The sequence below is a fragment of the Bufo gargarizans genome, chromosome 4 (genome assembly GCF_014858855.1).
Source record: "Bufo gargarizans isolate SCDJY-AF-19 chromosome 4, ASM1485885v1, whole genome shotgun sequence".
Classification (NCBI taxonomy): domain Eukaryota; kingdom Metazoa; phylum Chordata; class Amphibia; order Anura; family Bufonidae; genus Bufo; species Bufo gargarizans.
Genome location: NC_058083.1, coordinates 377,383,179 through 377,400,697, shown reverse-complemented (window position 1 = coordinate 377,400,697; position 17,519 = coordinate 377,383,179). Strand labels below are relative to the sequence as shown.

At 40.5% G+C, this 17,519-nt stretch overlaps 1 protein-coding gene across 1 annotated transcript in view; it reads left to right on the top strand.

Annotated features, from left to right (window-relative positions):
- The window catches only part of LOC122934466 (SPARC-related modular calcium-binding protein 2-like), a 318,924-nt gene extending 315,035 nt beyond the window's left edge, over positions 1 to 3,889 (top strand). Inside the window, exon 11 of the mRNA XM_044289947.1 lies at positions 262 to 3,889. Coding sequence (XP_044145882.1) covers positions 262 to 282 — 21 coding nt within the window. The 3' untranslated portion in view covers positions 283 to 3,889. The remainder of the gene's footprint in view (positions 1 to 261) is intronic.
- The last annotated feature ends 13,630 nt before the right edge of the window (positions 3,890 to 17,519 follow it).

Genomic DNA, 17,519 nt, shown 5'->3' with positions numbered 1-17,519 from the left:
TTTTCCAAAAAGGGAGTATGGCGTGTGCGAGGAAGCAGGTGAGCCGACAAACCTGGCTTATTTATTATTTTCCACATTGTTTTTTCCTTTGGAAAATGGCTTAAATCTACGCAAGCAAGAGGACCTAAATAATTGATTAAAAAGGGGAGGCAAACTGGCTGTAAAAAGTGTGAATATTGCTAACCTAGATTTCCAATACATAACTGACATGTGTTTTTTCACCTGTGTTAAATAAATGTCTCTTCTGCTTGTTTCCTACAGATCTCCAGAAAACAAGGATGAATAAGCTTTAAGACCGTCAACAATCGTATTTGAGAAGCTGATGCTCAATGCCATGTAGGCAGTGATACAGAAATAGTATTTGCACTTTGTACTTTAAATGTAAAATCACTTTGTAGAATTGTGATATTTAAGCAGACTTTTGAATCTGTGAAACATAATGAACTTGTGGAAATTTACACATACAATGTATGTGCCTGGCACTCTAGCTATAATAGATGTTAAACGGTTTGCATTTTCTCTTTATTCTTTTCCTCATTTTGAATGTAGGTAGATGCTTTGTAGGTGAATGTTCATGTATCATGACTCATTTTTTTTTTAGCACATCATATCCTTTAGCTGTTTTTTGTTATGTGCGGTGTTCACTATCCTTGAATGATGTTTTTAATAGTTGTGTCTTTTAAATATGTTTTATTTAGCATATTTTTTTAATTGTGCTGATCAAAACAATGTATTTGTTTTTCTTTTGATGATTTGACAGTTTTCAACCACAAAGTTACTGAGCTTAGGACTCTTAGGGCCCGTTTACATGGTGGAATTATCTGTCAGAATTTTTGGCATGGACACCACACCAACATTCCGGCGGTGGTCGTGTGGTTTCTGCCTCCAATTGGGTCTCCTCTCGCTTATTAGCTCCATTCGATGGCGCTAAGCCACAAGCCCTGCAACTTCCAAAGTGTGCTTACACAGTTTTTTGCCACTGTATATGTGGCAGATTTTGCCAGTGTCACAATCTGAAATGTGAACAGGCCTTTATTCTTTTTACATTTCATGCATTATCTGATTTGTTTATAGAAATAGTAACACAAAGAGAAGCTTTCCAATAATTGACTAATTCATCCACGCCTCTAGGCACACAGTCTTTGTCATACATTAAAGATTAAAGATTTGTTTTGTGTTGTGAGACTAATAAGCCTAAAAGAAGACTGTCAAAACAAAATCTTTTCATTACACCTGGCTCAGATTTCATGTACCCATTCATTCCTTCTCCTCCCAGTGCCTGGGGGTCAGCATATAGCAAATGCTATCACCTGAACAAATTATAAACATTTGCCTTCAGGAGGAGCAAAGTGTGTAAGTATTGCCTTGAGCATTCTCCTTACCATCTGGGAGATGTTTGAACAGGCATTAATGCATTCCCCTTAATTCTCTTTGAGGTGCCTTGAGGAACAAATTATTTGCAGATGTGAACTTTATAGCTCCAGTGCATAAAACACTTTTCAAGAATTTGGACTTTAATAAATTATATTCATCTGTTGCACCCTCCACCTCAGAGCACACAGTTCATAGACACAGAAAAACTGCAACATTTTTTTATTTCATTTTACTATGGAAAAAACACAGAAACTGACTCACATATGGTTTTCAACAGCCAATAAATAGCAGGGCAGGCTTTTTTCATATATTCATTACACACACTCTAGACACAGTCTTGTTTTTTTACAGTGTTTTTAGCTTTATAACTATGCAACTTAGTAGCAGATTACAAATGCTATACTTTATATAGGCACGGCACAGTGAATGTTATGAAGATATGTGCTATTATGGTTTGTTCTAGATATATCTATGATTACCCAGACTCATGTAGTATGAATACTATATGGCTGCATTGAAGCATGGTTAGATCACAGATAGACAAGTACATACAGAACCCATTTAAATGCATTTACAAATCCAGTATTATCATATTGTTAATGAAGTGCTTCCTTTTATACTTTTTTTTTAATATGAAATGAAAGGACAGAGGACATGAGTACTTGACTAGTACTGACACTCTGAAGTGTTTCCATGGGCTTTCAGATCTGTGCCTCTGCATCAGACATGGTCTCATCTTTTGCTGTATTTTGCAGATCACAGACCCATTCAGGTTAAAGGGTTCGCATCCACAGCACGGAGCACACAGTTGGTGCCCGTGCTGCAGACCGCAAATAGAGGTCGGCAATGCGCGGGCACCAGCTGTGTGCACTCTGTGCTGTGGATGCGGACCCTTTGACTTGAATGGGTCAGTGATCCGCAAGATACAGAGCCCTTACATTTGTGTGTGTAAACCGCATTACACTCACGTCACATGTAATATTAAAGGGATTTTCTGGGATATTAATATTGATGACCTATTTTCAGGATAGATCATCAGTATCAGATCGGCACCCCCCCATCAGCTTGTTGAAGTGAAGGCCACACTACGTGCGAGCGCAGCCTTCCCTTCATTGTTTATCTGCTCACCGTTGACATCACAGTGGTGAGCAGGTGTAACTACAAGCCTTCCCATTCTCCTCAACCAGCTGGGGTGTTGGATCCCTGCCGATCTGATATTGATGTCCTGTCCTAAGGATAGGTCATCAATATTAAAATCCTGGAAAACCCCTTTAAGGTGCAGTGCACCACTTAATAAATTTGGTGCAGGCAACCTAAGCAAAGCCAGACTTAAAACTGACACAAAAACAACCTTAAATGAAAAATGACCACCTATATGCTTAATAAACTGTTGTGCATATCTGTACAACAAAGTAAATTAATGCACTCGCGTATGCCTTAATTTCAGTATACCGTATTACATTCCGGCACATGAGTTGCTCCACTCTTTCTTTATTTTATGCATGATCCATTTCAAATTTGCACCATCGGTCAATTTTTCTGTGCATGCTGTTCATTCACACGACCAATTTTTAGGGTTCACTTCAACGGGGCCACAATACATGGGGACAGCACTCCTTGTGCTGTCTGCATCCACCACTCCTTTCTGTGGCCCATCAAAAAATTAAATAAATAGAACATTTTTGTCCATTTTGCAAACAAGAATATGTATTTCTGTAAATTACAGAATTCACACAGCCGGCATCTGACTGCAAAACACTGCACGGTGCATGTAGCCTAAGGCGGAGTTTACACATCAGTTATTTGGTCAGTTCTTTCCAGTAAGGGCTTGTTCACATAACTGTTGCCCCTCTGTGCCCGTGCTGTGGAGTGCAAATTGCTGTCCGCAATACACAGGCACCGGCCGTTGGGCTGCTGCATGCCGATCGTGACCCCATTCACTTGAATGGGGTCCGCGATACGTCCGTTCTGCAAAAAGATAGAGCAAGTTATATCTTTTTGTGGTGCGGAGGCACGGAACAGAGCCCACGGAAGCACTCCGTAGTGGTTCCGTAGGGTTCCGTTCCGTTTCACATCTCTGGATTTGCAGAACCATTCAAGTGAATGGGTCCGCATCCGTGTTACAGAATGCACACGGCTGATGCTGTGTGAATGAGTCCTTATTGGTAGCCAAAACTAGTAGTGAAGCCTGCTCAGAGATAACATATAATAGGAAAATTTCCTTCAGTTCTGTGTTTTTGACCCACACCTGGTTTTGGCTCACAATAAGGGCTCATGCACACGACTGTCGAATGTTTTGCGACCCGCAAATTACAGATACACAAAACATCGTTACCGGACGTGTGCATTCTGCATTTGCAGAACGAAATGGACCGGACCCTGATAGAATAGTCATATCCTTGTCCGTAATGTAAACAATAAGGACATAAGGACACAGAATGCACACAAAGTCATTTCTGGTGTTTTTGCTGCAAAAAAAAATTGAATGGACATGGAAAAATAATATGTTCATGTGCATGAGCCCTAACTGATGGAAATAACTGACCAAATAACTGAATTGCGAACTCAGCCTAAGGGTTCATACACACAAACGTATTTTCTTTCCTTGCCCGTTCTCTTTTTTTTGCAGACCGTATGCGGAACCATTAATTTCAATGGGTCCTCCAAAAAAACTGAAGTTACTCTGTATGTCCGTGTGTTCTGCAAAAAAATAGAACAACATGTCCTATTATTGTCTGCATTACGGACAAGAATAGTACTGTTCTATTAGGGGCCAGCTGTTCTGTTCCACAAAATACAGAATGCACAGGGACATCATCCGTATTTTTTGCAGATTGTTTTTTGTGGACCGCAAACTACATGGAGGTTATAATGCCTGACATATTATGTCACATGCCTCTGCATATTATAATACACAAGCATAATGTAAAATAAGGTCCACTAATGAGACAATAAACACAAAACAAAGTGAAACACATAAACAACTACAAAGTTGTCACAAAATACTAAATTACGTATACGTTGTTCAAATAAATTGTACTTTAAACTAAAATCAAAACTCATTGCAGCAATACCTAATCCGTAAATTGCACTGTTTTCATTAACAAATACAAACTCCCAGACTTTCACTGTTTTCCATGAGCTCATGTGAACCAGCCCTTTGGCTCCATCTAAAGACACCTAATACCATAACTTCATGTTTATACTGCTTATGGTTAGCAGCAACAGTAATAATTGTAGCCATTTAGCATTCATCTTGACTTGTTTGTGTAAATCATGTCTAGCCATATGTCACCTGAAAACCCTATTTTTGTATCTTCTGTACATATCTTCTAGGTTCTACATTTATATTTTTTATACTTGTAATTAGTGAGATTAAGAACATGATATTGTTTGTCAGCTGTTAGGATCAAGTGCATTGAAATGCATTGCTATTGTTAACATTTTTAGAGGATTAAATACAGAGGTAATCCTAACATAAATAGAAATGTTCATTCAGTACATTTCAGCTTTATGATGTGTTGTTTCTTTTCTTTTTTTTTATGCTTTTACATTAACTATGTGTGATATTTTATTAAACTTGTTTGATAAAAATTGATTTAAAAAAATGCCTACTCTGAAGTACATATTAAGTTCTCTCATTTGCGGCATTCAAAATGTTATTTTTAAATAAAAACAAAAAAAAAAATTGAGTCTGTGAAAAGGCCGTCCTTGTTTCATCTGTGAAGATGTCCGTGAACGATCTGTGTTTGGTCTGTTTCTGTCATCAATAATTCATGGATGTTGCTCAGCTGAAAATTAATTTCCAGAGCATCTGCTATCAGTCTTCAGTGAAAAATGGACGCAACACGTGTTGTGTCCGTGATTTTCATGCACCCAAAGATTTTAATGGACGTGTTTGGTCCGCATCACGGACCAAAGTAGTGTATGTCTCCATGATTTTGATGTTGAACAGACACATTCAAATCAACGGGTCAGCCCGCATCAGTAAAAAACTAAAAAGTAGAAGAGGTCTTAGGAGTTGTTATCCTTTTTTCTTTCTGTAAAGTTTTGTCCCTGGTGTTTTATTTTTTTGGCCTAAAAAGCTTAAAAGAATGATCATACTTGCTCTGCATTTTAATATTTTTTTTAAGAAGCTGCTATTTTTGAATAGTGCTTTTTACATGCCCCTTCCCTTTCTCTGGATACCTGTTTGAGGAAAAAAAGCATTGAAAATGCTAACACAAATTGCATTTTTTTAAGCAGTAAAACAAACAAACAAAAAAATTATGGAAAGGGTAAGGCCGAATGCACACAGCCGTAGAATACGGCTGTAAGCGGTCCGTGGTATCCCGGCCTGGCATCCTGCTGAGAGCAGGAGCGCGCGGCGTCATTGATTGCTATGACGCCATGCGCTTCATGCTGCCGCTGCACTACAGTAATATACTCGTATGATCGATACGAGTGTATTACTGTAGTGCAGCGGCGGCATGAAGCGCACGGCGTCATAGCAACCAATGACGCCGCGCGCTCCTGCTCTCAGCAGGATGCCAGGTCAGGATACCACGGAATTCTCACGGCCGTGTTCCACGGCCATGTGCATTCGGCCTAAGAGAGAGAAAAGAGAATCAATTGTTGCTGCAATCTGAAAAAAATTCCACTGACACCGAAAATTTCCTTTTAACAGTAAAAACACACCACTACAAGAAAACTCTTGTTTGTCCTGCAGTTATTTTTTATAGACTTTCATGAAACATCTGGCTCTGGGGTTTTCCACTTAAAAATCACAGGAGTGAGAAAAGCCAGCAATAAAAAAAAAAAAATACGTACACAAAACCCCTCAATATTTGGGTTGAAGTGGAATGAGAATTATAAAAGAAAGACTAATCCTTTCCTTCCTGTTAGATCAAGTTCTGGCTTTGGCTCAAAAAAAAGAAAAGAAAAAAAATGCATCAAAACCTGCCGCAAAAAAGGGGGGTGGAGCCTGAGCGCTGTCTGATGGTGCATGAGCCTGAAACTACGTCATAGAAGCACAGGGTAACCAAAACACAGAGCATGGCACTTGCTTCCAAATGGTCAGATTGCGCTTGTGACACCCTTAAAACTCAGATCGAACCGAATCGAAGATTCAGACATGGAAAGTGCAATGGATGGTGAGCAGGACTCTGCGCTAGCACCTATGTCCAAGGCCTTTTTGAAAAAGATTTTCTTACAGGCTTTAAAACCTGTCATGTCTAACTTGGCAAACATTAAAGTGTTATCTCACTTCAGCAAATATCATTTATTATGTAGAGGAAGTTAATACAAACCACTTAATAATGTATGGATATTATACATATTGCCTCCTTTGCTGGCTGGTTTCATTTTTAAATCACATTATACCCTGCTTGTTTCCATGGTTACGACAAAAATTACATTCGGCCGGTTCTCCCAAATTTTTGGGAGAAATTTGCTTTGATTCAAATTTATTTGAGGCTAATTACATAAAAAAACGGCTATTACCTAGCTGCTGATAGCCTTTATAGTGGTGTAGAACACTGTGCCTTGCAGTAGCATGCATAGGGAGTCTGCTTTGGTAGTGAAATAATACTGTGAGTCCGTATGGCATGCAGATGACAGGCGTTGCTCTTAGAATCACTGCACACTTTACTTATTAGCGCAGTCACGGGGGCCAAAACTGACCAAATAACTCAAGTTTGAACTTTTCTCATAGAAAATGCCTTTTCTTGTCTGCAAATGCGGATGCGGACAACACATTCCGGCCCCACTGAAAATGAATGGGTCCGCACCTGTTTCGCAAAATTGTGGAACGGATGCGGACCCATTTTGTGGATGTGTGAATGGATCTTATGGTCCATTCACACGTCCATAGTGTATTTAGGATCTGCAAATTACAGATCCGCAATACACCCGGCCTTCACCCTCATAGAACTGCCTATTCTTGTCCACAATTGCGGACAAGAATCGGACATGTTCTATTTTCTTCCGGAGCCACGGACCGGAAGATCAGGGACGCGCTCCGGTAATGCGGATGCGGACAGCACACTGTGTGCTGTCCGCATCCATTTCTGCCCCATAGAGAATGAATGGGTCCTCGGACGTGTGAATGGACCCTTAGGCAGGGAGAGCTGTGCTGAGGAAGGTACAGACAGTGTAGGGAGTGATATATGAATATTTTTTGTAGAAAAACTTTTCAGTGACCCAAAAGTCCTATTTTGTGTGGCAACAGCAATATATATTTTTAGCGCAAACTGCGATAAATAGCTAAAACTTTACAGACCCAAAAGTCCTTTTAAGGACTGTTGTGTGTGGCAGCAATATCTATTTTTAGCACATCCTGCGCTAAATAGCATGCAATAGTTAGGCCTCTGCATTCAGCGCCACATCTCCTGTGTAAAGTGTGTGCATACAAAAAATGTCTGACATCCAGTGTACTTTTTCTGTGGACGGTGTCAGCTGCGGACAGTGACATTAGCTGCGCCACATCTCCAGTGTAAAGTGTGCGCATCCCAAAAATATCTGACATCTAGTGTAATTTTTCCATAGACGGTGTTCGCTGCGGACAGTGACATTAACTGAGCCACATCTCCAGTGTAAGGTGTGCGCATCCAAAAAATATCTGTGGCATCCCGTGTACTTTTTCAATAGATGGTGTTCACTTCTGACAGTGACATAACCAGTTTCACATCTGCAGTGTAACGTGTGCGCTTAAAAAAATGTAGTTGTGACATACAATGTACTTTTTCCGTAGACGGTGTCTGCTGCGGACAGTGACATTACCAGGGCCACATCTGCAGTGTAACATGTGCTCTTAAAAAATGCATCTGTGACATCCAGTGTACTTTTTCAATAGATGGTGTCAGCTTCTGACAGTGACATTACAATGCCAACATCTGCAGTGTAAAGTGTGTGGTTAAAATATTTATCTGACATCCAGTGTACTTTTTCTGTGGACGGTGTCAGCTGCGGACAGTGACATTAGCTGCGCCACATCTCCAGTGTAAAGTGTGCGCATCCCAAAAATATCTGACATCTAGTGTAATTTTTCCATAGACGGTGTTCGCTGCGGATAGTGACATTAACTGTGCCACATCTCCAGTGTAAGGCGTGCGCATCCAAAAAATATCTGTGGCATCCCGTGTACATTTTCAATAGATGGTGTTCACTTCTGACAGTGACATAACCAGTTTCACATCTGCAGTGTAACGTGTGCGCTTAAAAAAATGTAGTTGTGACATACAATGTACTTTTTCCGTAGACTGTGTCTGCTGCGGACAATGACATTACCAGTGCCACATCTTCAGTGTAACGTGTGTGCTTAATTTTTTTTATCTGTGACATCCAGTGTACTTTTTAAATAGACGGTGTCTGCTTCTGACAGTAACATTACCAGCGCCACATTTGCAGTGTAACGAGTACGCTTAAAAAAATTATCTGTGACATCTAGTGTACTTTTTCCGTAGACTATGTCTGCTGCGGACAGTGGCATTACCAGCGCCACATCTGCAGTGTAATGTGTGCGCTGAAAAAATGTATCTGTGACATACAGTGTACTTTTTTGCGTAGACACTGCAGACAGTGACATTAACGGAGATGCCTCTCCTGTATAACGTTTCCTCATCCCGAATACCTGTGACATTCCCTGTCATTTTTTATAAGCCGATGGTGACAGTATTGACATTATCTGCGGGATATCTCCTATGTGACGTTTCCACATCCCAAATACCTTTTTAAATTTGTTTGCGCATACACTTCCAAATCCTACGCAACTGTACGTGTGAGAGACTTTCAATTATATATAACATTTAATATATAGAAGGCGTGCAGTAAGGGATAGGGCAGTGGCTGTGATGCTGATGGTGCACACAGAGGCCGTGTCCCTGGCCAAGGGTGTGGTGACTGTGCCTGCTGCCAGAACACAAGAAAAACAATCATCCACGATACCTAGATTCATGTCCCAGTTTGCAGGGCAGCACAGGACTACACTCTTAAAGTCAGACCAGTGCGACCAGGTGGTCGGTTGGATTGCAGCAGATAATGCTTCCAGTCGGTTAATCAACTCAGCTCCCCTAGCTTAAACCCCCTTAATGACCAGACCACTTTTTACGATTCTGCACTACACTACTTTCACGGTTTATTGCTCAGTCATACAATTTACCACCCAAATGAATTGTACCTCCTTTTCTTCTCACTAATATAGCTTTCATTTAGTGGTATTTAATTGCTGCTGACATTTTAACTTTTTTTGTTATTAATCAAAATTGACCGAAATTTTTGAAAAAAAATGAAATTTTTCACTTTCAGTTGTAAAATCTATCAAATAAAACTACATTTCTATTTAAATTTTTCTCTAAATTTATTGTTCTACATGTCTTTGATTAAAAAAAATGCAATAAGTGTACAAACCGGATTCCCAAAAAGTTGGGATACTAAACAAATTGTGAAAAAAAACTGAATGCAAGGATGTGGAGATGGCAAATGTCAATATTTTATTTGTAATAGAACTTAGATGACAGATCAAATGTTTAATCCGAGTAAATGTATCATTTTAAAGGAAAAATACGTTGATTCAAATTTTCACGGTGTCAACAAATCCCCAAAAAGTTGGGACAAGTAGCAATAAGAGGCTGGAAAAAGTAAATTTGAGCATAACGAAGAGCTGGAAGACCAATTAACACTAATTAGGTCAATTGGCAACATGATTGGGTATAAAAAGAGCTTCTCAGAGTGGCAGTGTCTCTCAGAAGCTAAGATGGGTAGAGGATCACCAATTCCCACAATGTTGCGCAGAAAGATAGTGGAGCAATATCAAAAAGGTGTTACCCAGTGAAAAATTGCAAAGACTTTGCATCTATCATCATAAACTGTGCATAACATCATCCAAAGATTCAGAGAATCTGGAACAATCTCTGTGCGTAAGGGTCAAGGCCGTAAAACCATACTGGATGCCCGTGATCTCCGGGCCCTTAAACGACACTGCACCACAAACAGGAATGCTACTGTAAAGGAAATCACAGAATGGGCTCAGGAATACTTCCAGAAACCATTGTCAGTGAACACAATCCACCGTGCCATCCGCCGGTGCCAGCTGAAACTCTACAGTGCAAAGAAGAAGCCATTTCTAAGCAAGATCCACAAGCTCAGGCGTTTTCACTGGGCCAGGGATCATTTAAAATGGAGTGTGGCAAAATGTAAGACTGTTCTGTGGTCAGACGAGTCATGATTCGAAGTTCTTTTTGGAAATCTGGGACGCCATGTCATCCGCACCAAAGAGGACAAGGACAACCCAAGTTGTTATCAACGCTCAGTTCAGAAGCCTGCATCTCTGATGGTATGGGGTTGCATGAGTGCATGTGGCATGGGCAGCTTGCATGTCTGGAAAGGCACCATCAATGCAGAAAAATATATTCAGGTTCTAGAACAACATATGCTCCCATCCAGACGTCATCTCTTTCAGGGAAAACCCTGCATTTTTCAACAAGATAATGCCAGACCACATTCTGCATCAATCACAACATCATGGCTGCATAGGAGAAGGATCCAGGTACTGAAATGGCCATCTCTGCAGTCCAGATCTTTCACCTATAGAGAACATTTGGCGCATCATAAAGAGGAAGGTGCAACAAAGAAGGCCAAGGCGATTGAACAGTTAGAGGCCTGTATTAGACAAGAATGGGAGAGCATTCCTATTTCTAAACTTGAGAAACTGGTCTCCTCGGTCCCCAGACGTCTGTTGAGTGTTGTAAGAAGAAGGGGAGATGCCACACAGTGGTGAAAATGGCCTTGTCCCAACTTTTTGGGGATTTGTTGACACCATGAAATTCTGATTCAACATATTTTTCCCTTAAAATGGTACATTTTCTCAGTTTAAACTTTTGTTCCGTGATTTATGTTCTATTCTGAATAAAATATTAGAAGTTGGCACCTCCACATCATTGCATTCAGTTTTTATTCACTATTTGTATAGTGTCCCAACTTTTTTGGAATCCGGTTTGTATATTTATTGGTTTTTCGCAAAAGTTATAGCATTTACAAACTATGGTGCAAAAATGTGAATTTCCACATTTTTAAGCAGTTCTGACTTTCTGAGCACCTGTCATGTTTCCTGAGGTTCTACAATGCCCAGACAGTAGAGACACCCCACAAATGACCCCATTTCGGAAAATAGACACCCTAAGGTATTCGCTGATGGGCATAGTGAGTTCATGGAAGTTTTTATTTTTTGTCACAAGTTAGCAGAAAATGATTGTAAGAAAAAAAAAAGGTCTCATATTCCACTAACTTGTGACAAAAAATAAAATTTTACATGCAACTAATTTACAACTAACCATACCCCTCATGGAATACCTTGGGGTGTCTTCTTTTCAAAATGTGGTCACATGTGGGGAATTTATACTGCCCTCGCATTTTAGGGGCCCTAAAGCGTGAGAAGTAGTTTGGAATCCAAATGCGTAAAACAAATGCTCTTTAAAAACCTTGGAAGCACTCATCGGAATTTGGGCCCCTTTGTGCATCTTGGCTGCAAAAAAGTGTCACACATGTGGTATCGCCGTACTCAGGAGAAGTAGAGCAATGTGTTTTGGGGTATCTTTTCACATATACCCATGCTAGGTGAGAGAAATATCTCTCTAAAAGACAACTTTTCCCATTTCTTTATACAAAGTTGTCATTTGACATATTTCTCTCACCCAGCACGTCTAAATGTAAAAATACACCCTAAAACACATTGCCCTACTTCTCCTGAGTAGTGATGAGCGGCAGGTGCCATATTCGATTTCGACGAAATTCGCGAATATTCGATAGAATATTCGTTTTATATTCGTCGAAATCGAATATTCGTCATTATTCTTGTTATCGCGATTAATATGCGATTTAAATAATCGAATTTCGATTTTAACTTAAAGGCTACTCTCCTATTGAAATTGCAATTCGATTTTTTCAAGTTATAAAATTCGAATTTCGATTTTAACTTAGCACTGCTATATGCCATATTAGGCTAACTAATATGGCATATAGCAGTGCTAAGTTAAAATCGAAATTCGATTATTATAACTTGAAAAAATCGAATTGCGATTTCAACGTAATTCTCAAATCCGACAGTACATTCTAGTATATGGAGTCGTTCCCATGGTGATGGGGACGCTCCATAACTAAGCATGGAATATGGCTTCAATGGCTTGGTAGAATTAGCGAATTGACGAATATATTCGTTATATTCCACAAAACGAATATAACGAATGTATTCGTCATATTCCACAAAACGAAGATAACGAATGTATTCGTCATATATCACAAAACGAAGATAACGAAGTATTCTGCATCTTCATTTTAGCTACATATTCATCAATTTCGCTAATTCTAGCAATGATATAGGAAAGTTGACTATAGAGACAGCTAAGTATAATTCGCTATGCGATTATATTACTGCTTTTTTTTATAAATAGTATAATTATAATAATTATCAGGTATTATAATTATTCTATTTATTAAAAAAAAAAGCAGTAATATAATCGCATAGCGAATTAAACTTAGCTGTCCAGTCAGTGCCCGTTGCCGCTTCTGCCGACTTCCCTGCTCATGGAGCGTCCCCATCACCATGGGAACATCTCCATATACTAGAATGTACTGTCGGATTTGAGAATTACGTTGAAATCGCAATTCGATTTTTTCAAGTTATAATAATCGAATTTCGATTTTTAACTTAGCACTGCTATATGCCATATTAGTTAGCCTAATATGGCATATAGCAGTGCTAAGTTAAAATCGAAATTCGAATTTTATAACTTGACATAATCGAATTGCGATTCCAACTTGGACCTGGTTTACTATATGGTTGGCTTCAATGGCTTGGTAGAATTAGCGAATTGACGAATATATTCGTTATATTCCACAAAACGAATATAACGAATGTATTCGTCATATTCCACAAAACGAAGATAACGAAGTATTCTGCATCTTCGTTTTAGCTACCTATTCATCAACTTCGCTAATTCTAGCAATGATATAGGAAAGTTGACTATCGAGACAACTAAGTTTAATTCGCTATGCGATTATATTACTGCTTTTTTTTAAAATAAATAGAATAATTATAATACCTGATAATTATTATAATTATACTATTTATAAAAAAAAGCAGTCATATAATCGCATAGCGAATTAAACTTAGCTGTCTCTGTAGTCAACTTTCCTATATCATTGCTAGAATTAGCGAAATTGATGAATAGGTAGCTAAAATGAAGATGCAGAATACTTCGTTATCTTCGTTTTGTGATATATGACGAATACATTCGTTATCTTCGTTTTGTGGAATATGACGAATACATTCGTTATATTCGTTTTGTGGAATATAACGAATATATTCGTCAATTCGCTAATTCTACCAAGCCATTGAAGCCATATTCCATGCTAACTAATATGGCATATAGCAGTGCTAAGTTAAAATCGAAATTCGATTATTATAACTTGAAAAAATCGAATTGCGATTTCAACGTAATTCTCAAATCCGACAGTACATTCTAGTATATGGAGATGTTCCCATGGTGATGGGGACGCTCCATGAGCATGGAAGTCGGCAGAAGCGGCAACGGGCACTGACTGGAGCAGCCAGGAAGCCAGGAATCCAAAGGACAGGTAAGAACAACTTTAGGGAAGTGGGAAAGAAAAAAATATAACAATAAAAAAAAAAAAAAAAAAAAAAAAAAAAAAACGAATATTCGAAATATCGAATTTATATCACTATATTCTAAATATTCGCGAATTAGCGAAGTGCCGATATTCGCGAAAAAAATTCGATATTCGAATATTCGCGCTCAACACTACTCCTGAGTACGGCGATACCACATGTGTGACACTTTTTTGCAGCCTAGGTGCACAAAGGGGCCCACATTCCAATGAGTATCTTGAGGATTTCACAGGGCATTTTTTTACGCATTTGAATTCCAGACTTCTTCTCACGCTTTAGGGCCCCTAAAATGCCAGGGCAGTATAAATACCCCACATATGACCCCATTTTGGAAAGAAGACACCCCAAGGTATTCCGTGAGGGGCATGGCGAGTTCATAGAAAAAAAAATTTGGGCACAAGTTAGCAGAAATAGATTTTTTTTTTTCCCACAAAGTCTCATTTTCCGCTAACTTGGGACAAAAAGTTCAATCTTTCATGGACTCAATATGCCCCTCAGTGAATACCTTGGGGAGTCTTCTTTCCAAAATGGGGTCATTTGTGGGGTGTTTGTACTGCCCTGTCATTTGAGGGTTTCCGCAATTATTACATGTATGGCCAGCATTAGGAGTTTCTGCTATTCTCCTTTATATTGAGCATACGGGTAATGAGATTTTTTTTTTTCCGTTCAGCCCCTGGCTGAAAGAAAAAATGAACTGCACAGATTTCTTAATTCACATCGATGAATGTGGATGAAAAAATCTCTGCCAAAAAATGTGACAAAAAAAAAAGGAGGCCCTAGCAAACCCCATTTCTCCATTCACATCAATCTAAATCATTGCCGGAATTTTTTTTATTTTTATTTAAAAAAAAATTGCTAAAGCATATTAACACCGCCCCTCAGCTCATAAGCCTCGGCAAAGGTATCTTTTTTACTGCAGAGGAGAAATCTCGTCTTGCAGCGCTGCATACACTGACTTTTGTGTAATCTGACAGCAGTGCAATGCTTCTGTCAGAATGTACATCAGTGCTGCAGCTCGTTGATCGGTTGGTCCACCTAGAAGGTAAAAAAAAAAAAAAAAAACAGGCCGCAATGCAATAATTTATTAACATTAACTTTATGTAACATTTCAAACAGAACATTAACTTTTATCAACTTTATTGAACCTTTGGAATATGAACTTTTTTGCTTACCTGTGTTTTTTTTTTTTTTTTTTTACCTTTTATAGGACAAACTTCTCCTTCTCCATGGGACAATGTGCAAAGCGCAAATCTCCCAGAGATGTGGCGAAGTACATTATGCTCTTTGTTCCAGGTGAAAGGAGAGGTTTGCAGCAGCTGTGAGTGAAAGGGCCCTAAGATCCCTGTGTGCCTGTCCTGTGTCACGCAATCCCTATACTAATAGTGTATCTGTGTGTGGTACTTCCGGAAACACTCCCCTAAGCATAGGGCAGGGTGGTCAGGGCAGTCAGGACAGAAATATCGGGTGTCACGCCTTATTCCACTCCTGCTACAGACACGCCATTTTTTTCGGGGTGGCACTTGGTTTGAGGTACCAGCAACGACATTGGGGAAATGTCGCTCGTGTAGGTGGCTCACTACACTGGTGGTTGGGGCCACGGAACCTCCTGGATACAGGAGGTTCTCGATGATCTCTTCCTGAAATTTGAGGAAGGATCCTGTTCTCCCAGCCTTACTGTAGAGAACAAAACTATTGTACATCGCCAATTGAATTAGGTATACAGACACCTTCTTATACCAGCGTCTGGTCCTGCGGGAGAGTAAATAAGGAGCCAACATCTGGTCATTGATGTCCACCCCTCCCATGAGCAAATTATGGTTGTGGACACAGAGGGGCATTTCAATGACTCCAGTTGCACGTTCAATTTCGATTGTCGTGTCTGTGTGAATGGAGGAGAGCATGTAAACGTCACGCTTGTCTCTACATTTCACAAGCAGTTTTTTGTTACACAAGGCAGCCCTCTCCCCCCTTGCAAGATGGGTGGTAATGAGCCGTTGGGGGAAGCCCCGGCGACTAGGTCGCGCGGTGCCACAGCAGCCAATCTGTTCTAGAAACAAATGCCTCAAGAGGGGCACACTTGTCCACATAAAGATGGTACCCCTTGCCAAATAAGGGTGACACCAAGTCCCAGACTGTCTTCCCACTGCTCCCCAGATAGTCAGGGCAACCGACTTGCTCCAGGGTCTGATCTTTACCCTCATAGACACGAAATTTGTGCGTATAGCCTGTGGCCCTTTCACAGAGCTTATACAATTTGACCCCATACCGGGCGTGCTTGCTTGGGATGTATTGTTTGAAGCCAAGGCGCCCAGTAAAATGTATCAGGGACTCGTCTATGCAGGCGTTTTGCTCAGGGGTATACAAATCTGCAAATTTGGTGTTAAAGTGGTCTATGATGGGCTGAATTTTGTGTAGCTGGTCAAAAGCTGGGTGGCCTCTGGGACGAGAGGTGCTATTGTCACTAAAGTGCAGCAGCAGAGAACATGGTCATGTGATGAATTGGGTTCGTGGACCAATATGACCACAATTCATGCTTTTTTGTCAGGGCCATGTTGAGGAGAAGGCCCAGAAAAGTTTTAAATTCGGAAACTTGGACGGGTTTCCCCCGGAAAGACTGGGCATAAAAGCTTCCCGGGTTGGAGGCTATAAATTGAGTGGCATATCGGTTTGTTTCTGCCATGACTAAGTCCAAGAGCTCCGCAGTCAAGAACATCTAAAAAAAAAAACAGTGCCGATCCGATCTGAGCTGTCTCAACCCCAGACTGGGCGGTGAAAGGGGGAACTACTGGTGCGGCTGAAGTTGGGGGCTGTCAATCAGGGTTTGCCAGCACCTCAGGGACTCTATTGGCCTGTCTGTGCGGTGGCTGCGACGGGAGAACTAATGCACGTGCCACCGTACCAGCTTCAACTGCCCTTCTGGTGCTCGCCACTTTACCATGTTGTACGGCAGTGCTGGCACTAGGTCCAGAATGGGCTGCGCTGCTGGTGTATGCCCCACCACGTAATCCGACAGCGCCAGCCCCACTCTGCTGCCCTTGAAGCGGATCCTGCACAACCTGTGGTCTAGCAACACTGGTACGCCTGGTGGTATCAGGGACCTCAACCTCATCGTCCGAACTTTGGGTCAGACTGCCACTGCTTTCTACAAGTTCGTATTCTGACCCGCTGGATTCGTCAGATGAGGGTTCCCATTCCTCATCCGACTGGGTCAGAAGCCTGTAGGCCTCTTCAGAAGAATACCCCTTACTTGCCATTTGGTCAACTAAAGTTAAACACCACCATGTCTTCCACCATATCCAGTTTCAGTAGCCAAGAGTCTGCTCAACTCAATCCTCACCCTGATCCTCCTTCCTCCCACCATGGAGAGTCTGGGCAAACAAGTGATCCCACACTCAGATATTCCGAGGAGCTATTTTCAGCGCCATTCCTTGATTTGGCCCTCTTGCCAAGCACGCTTGAAGAGGGACAGATCTTGTGTCCTGAT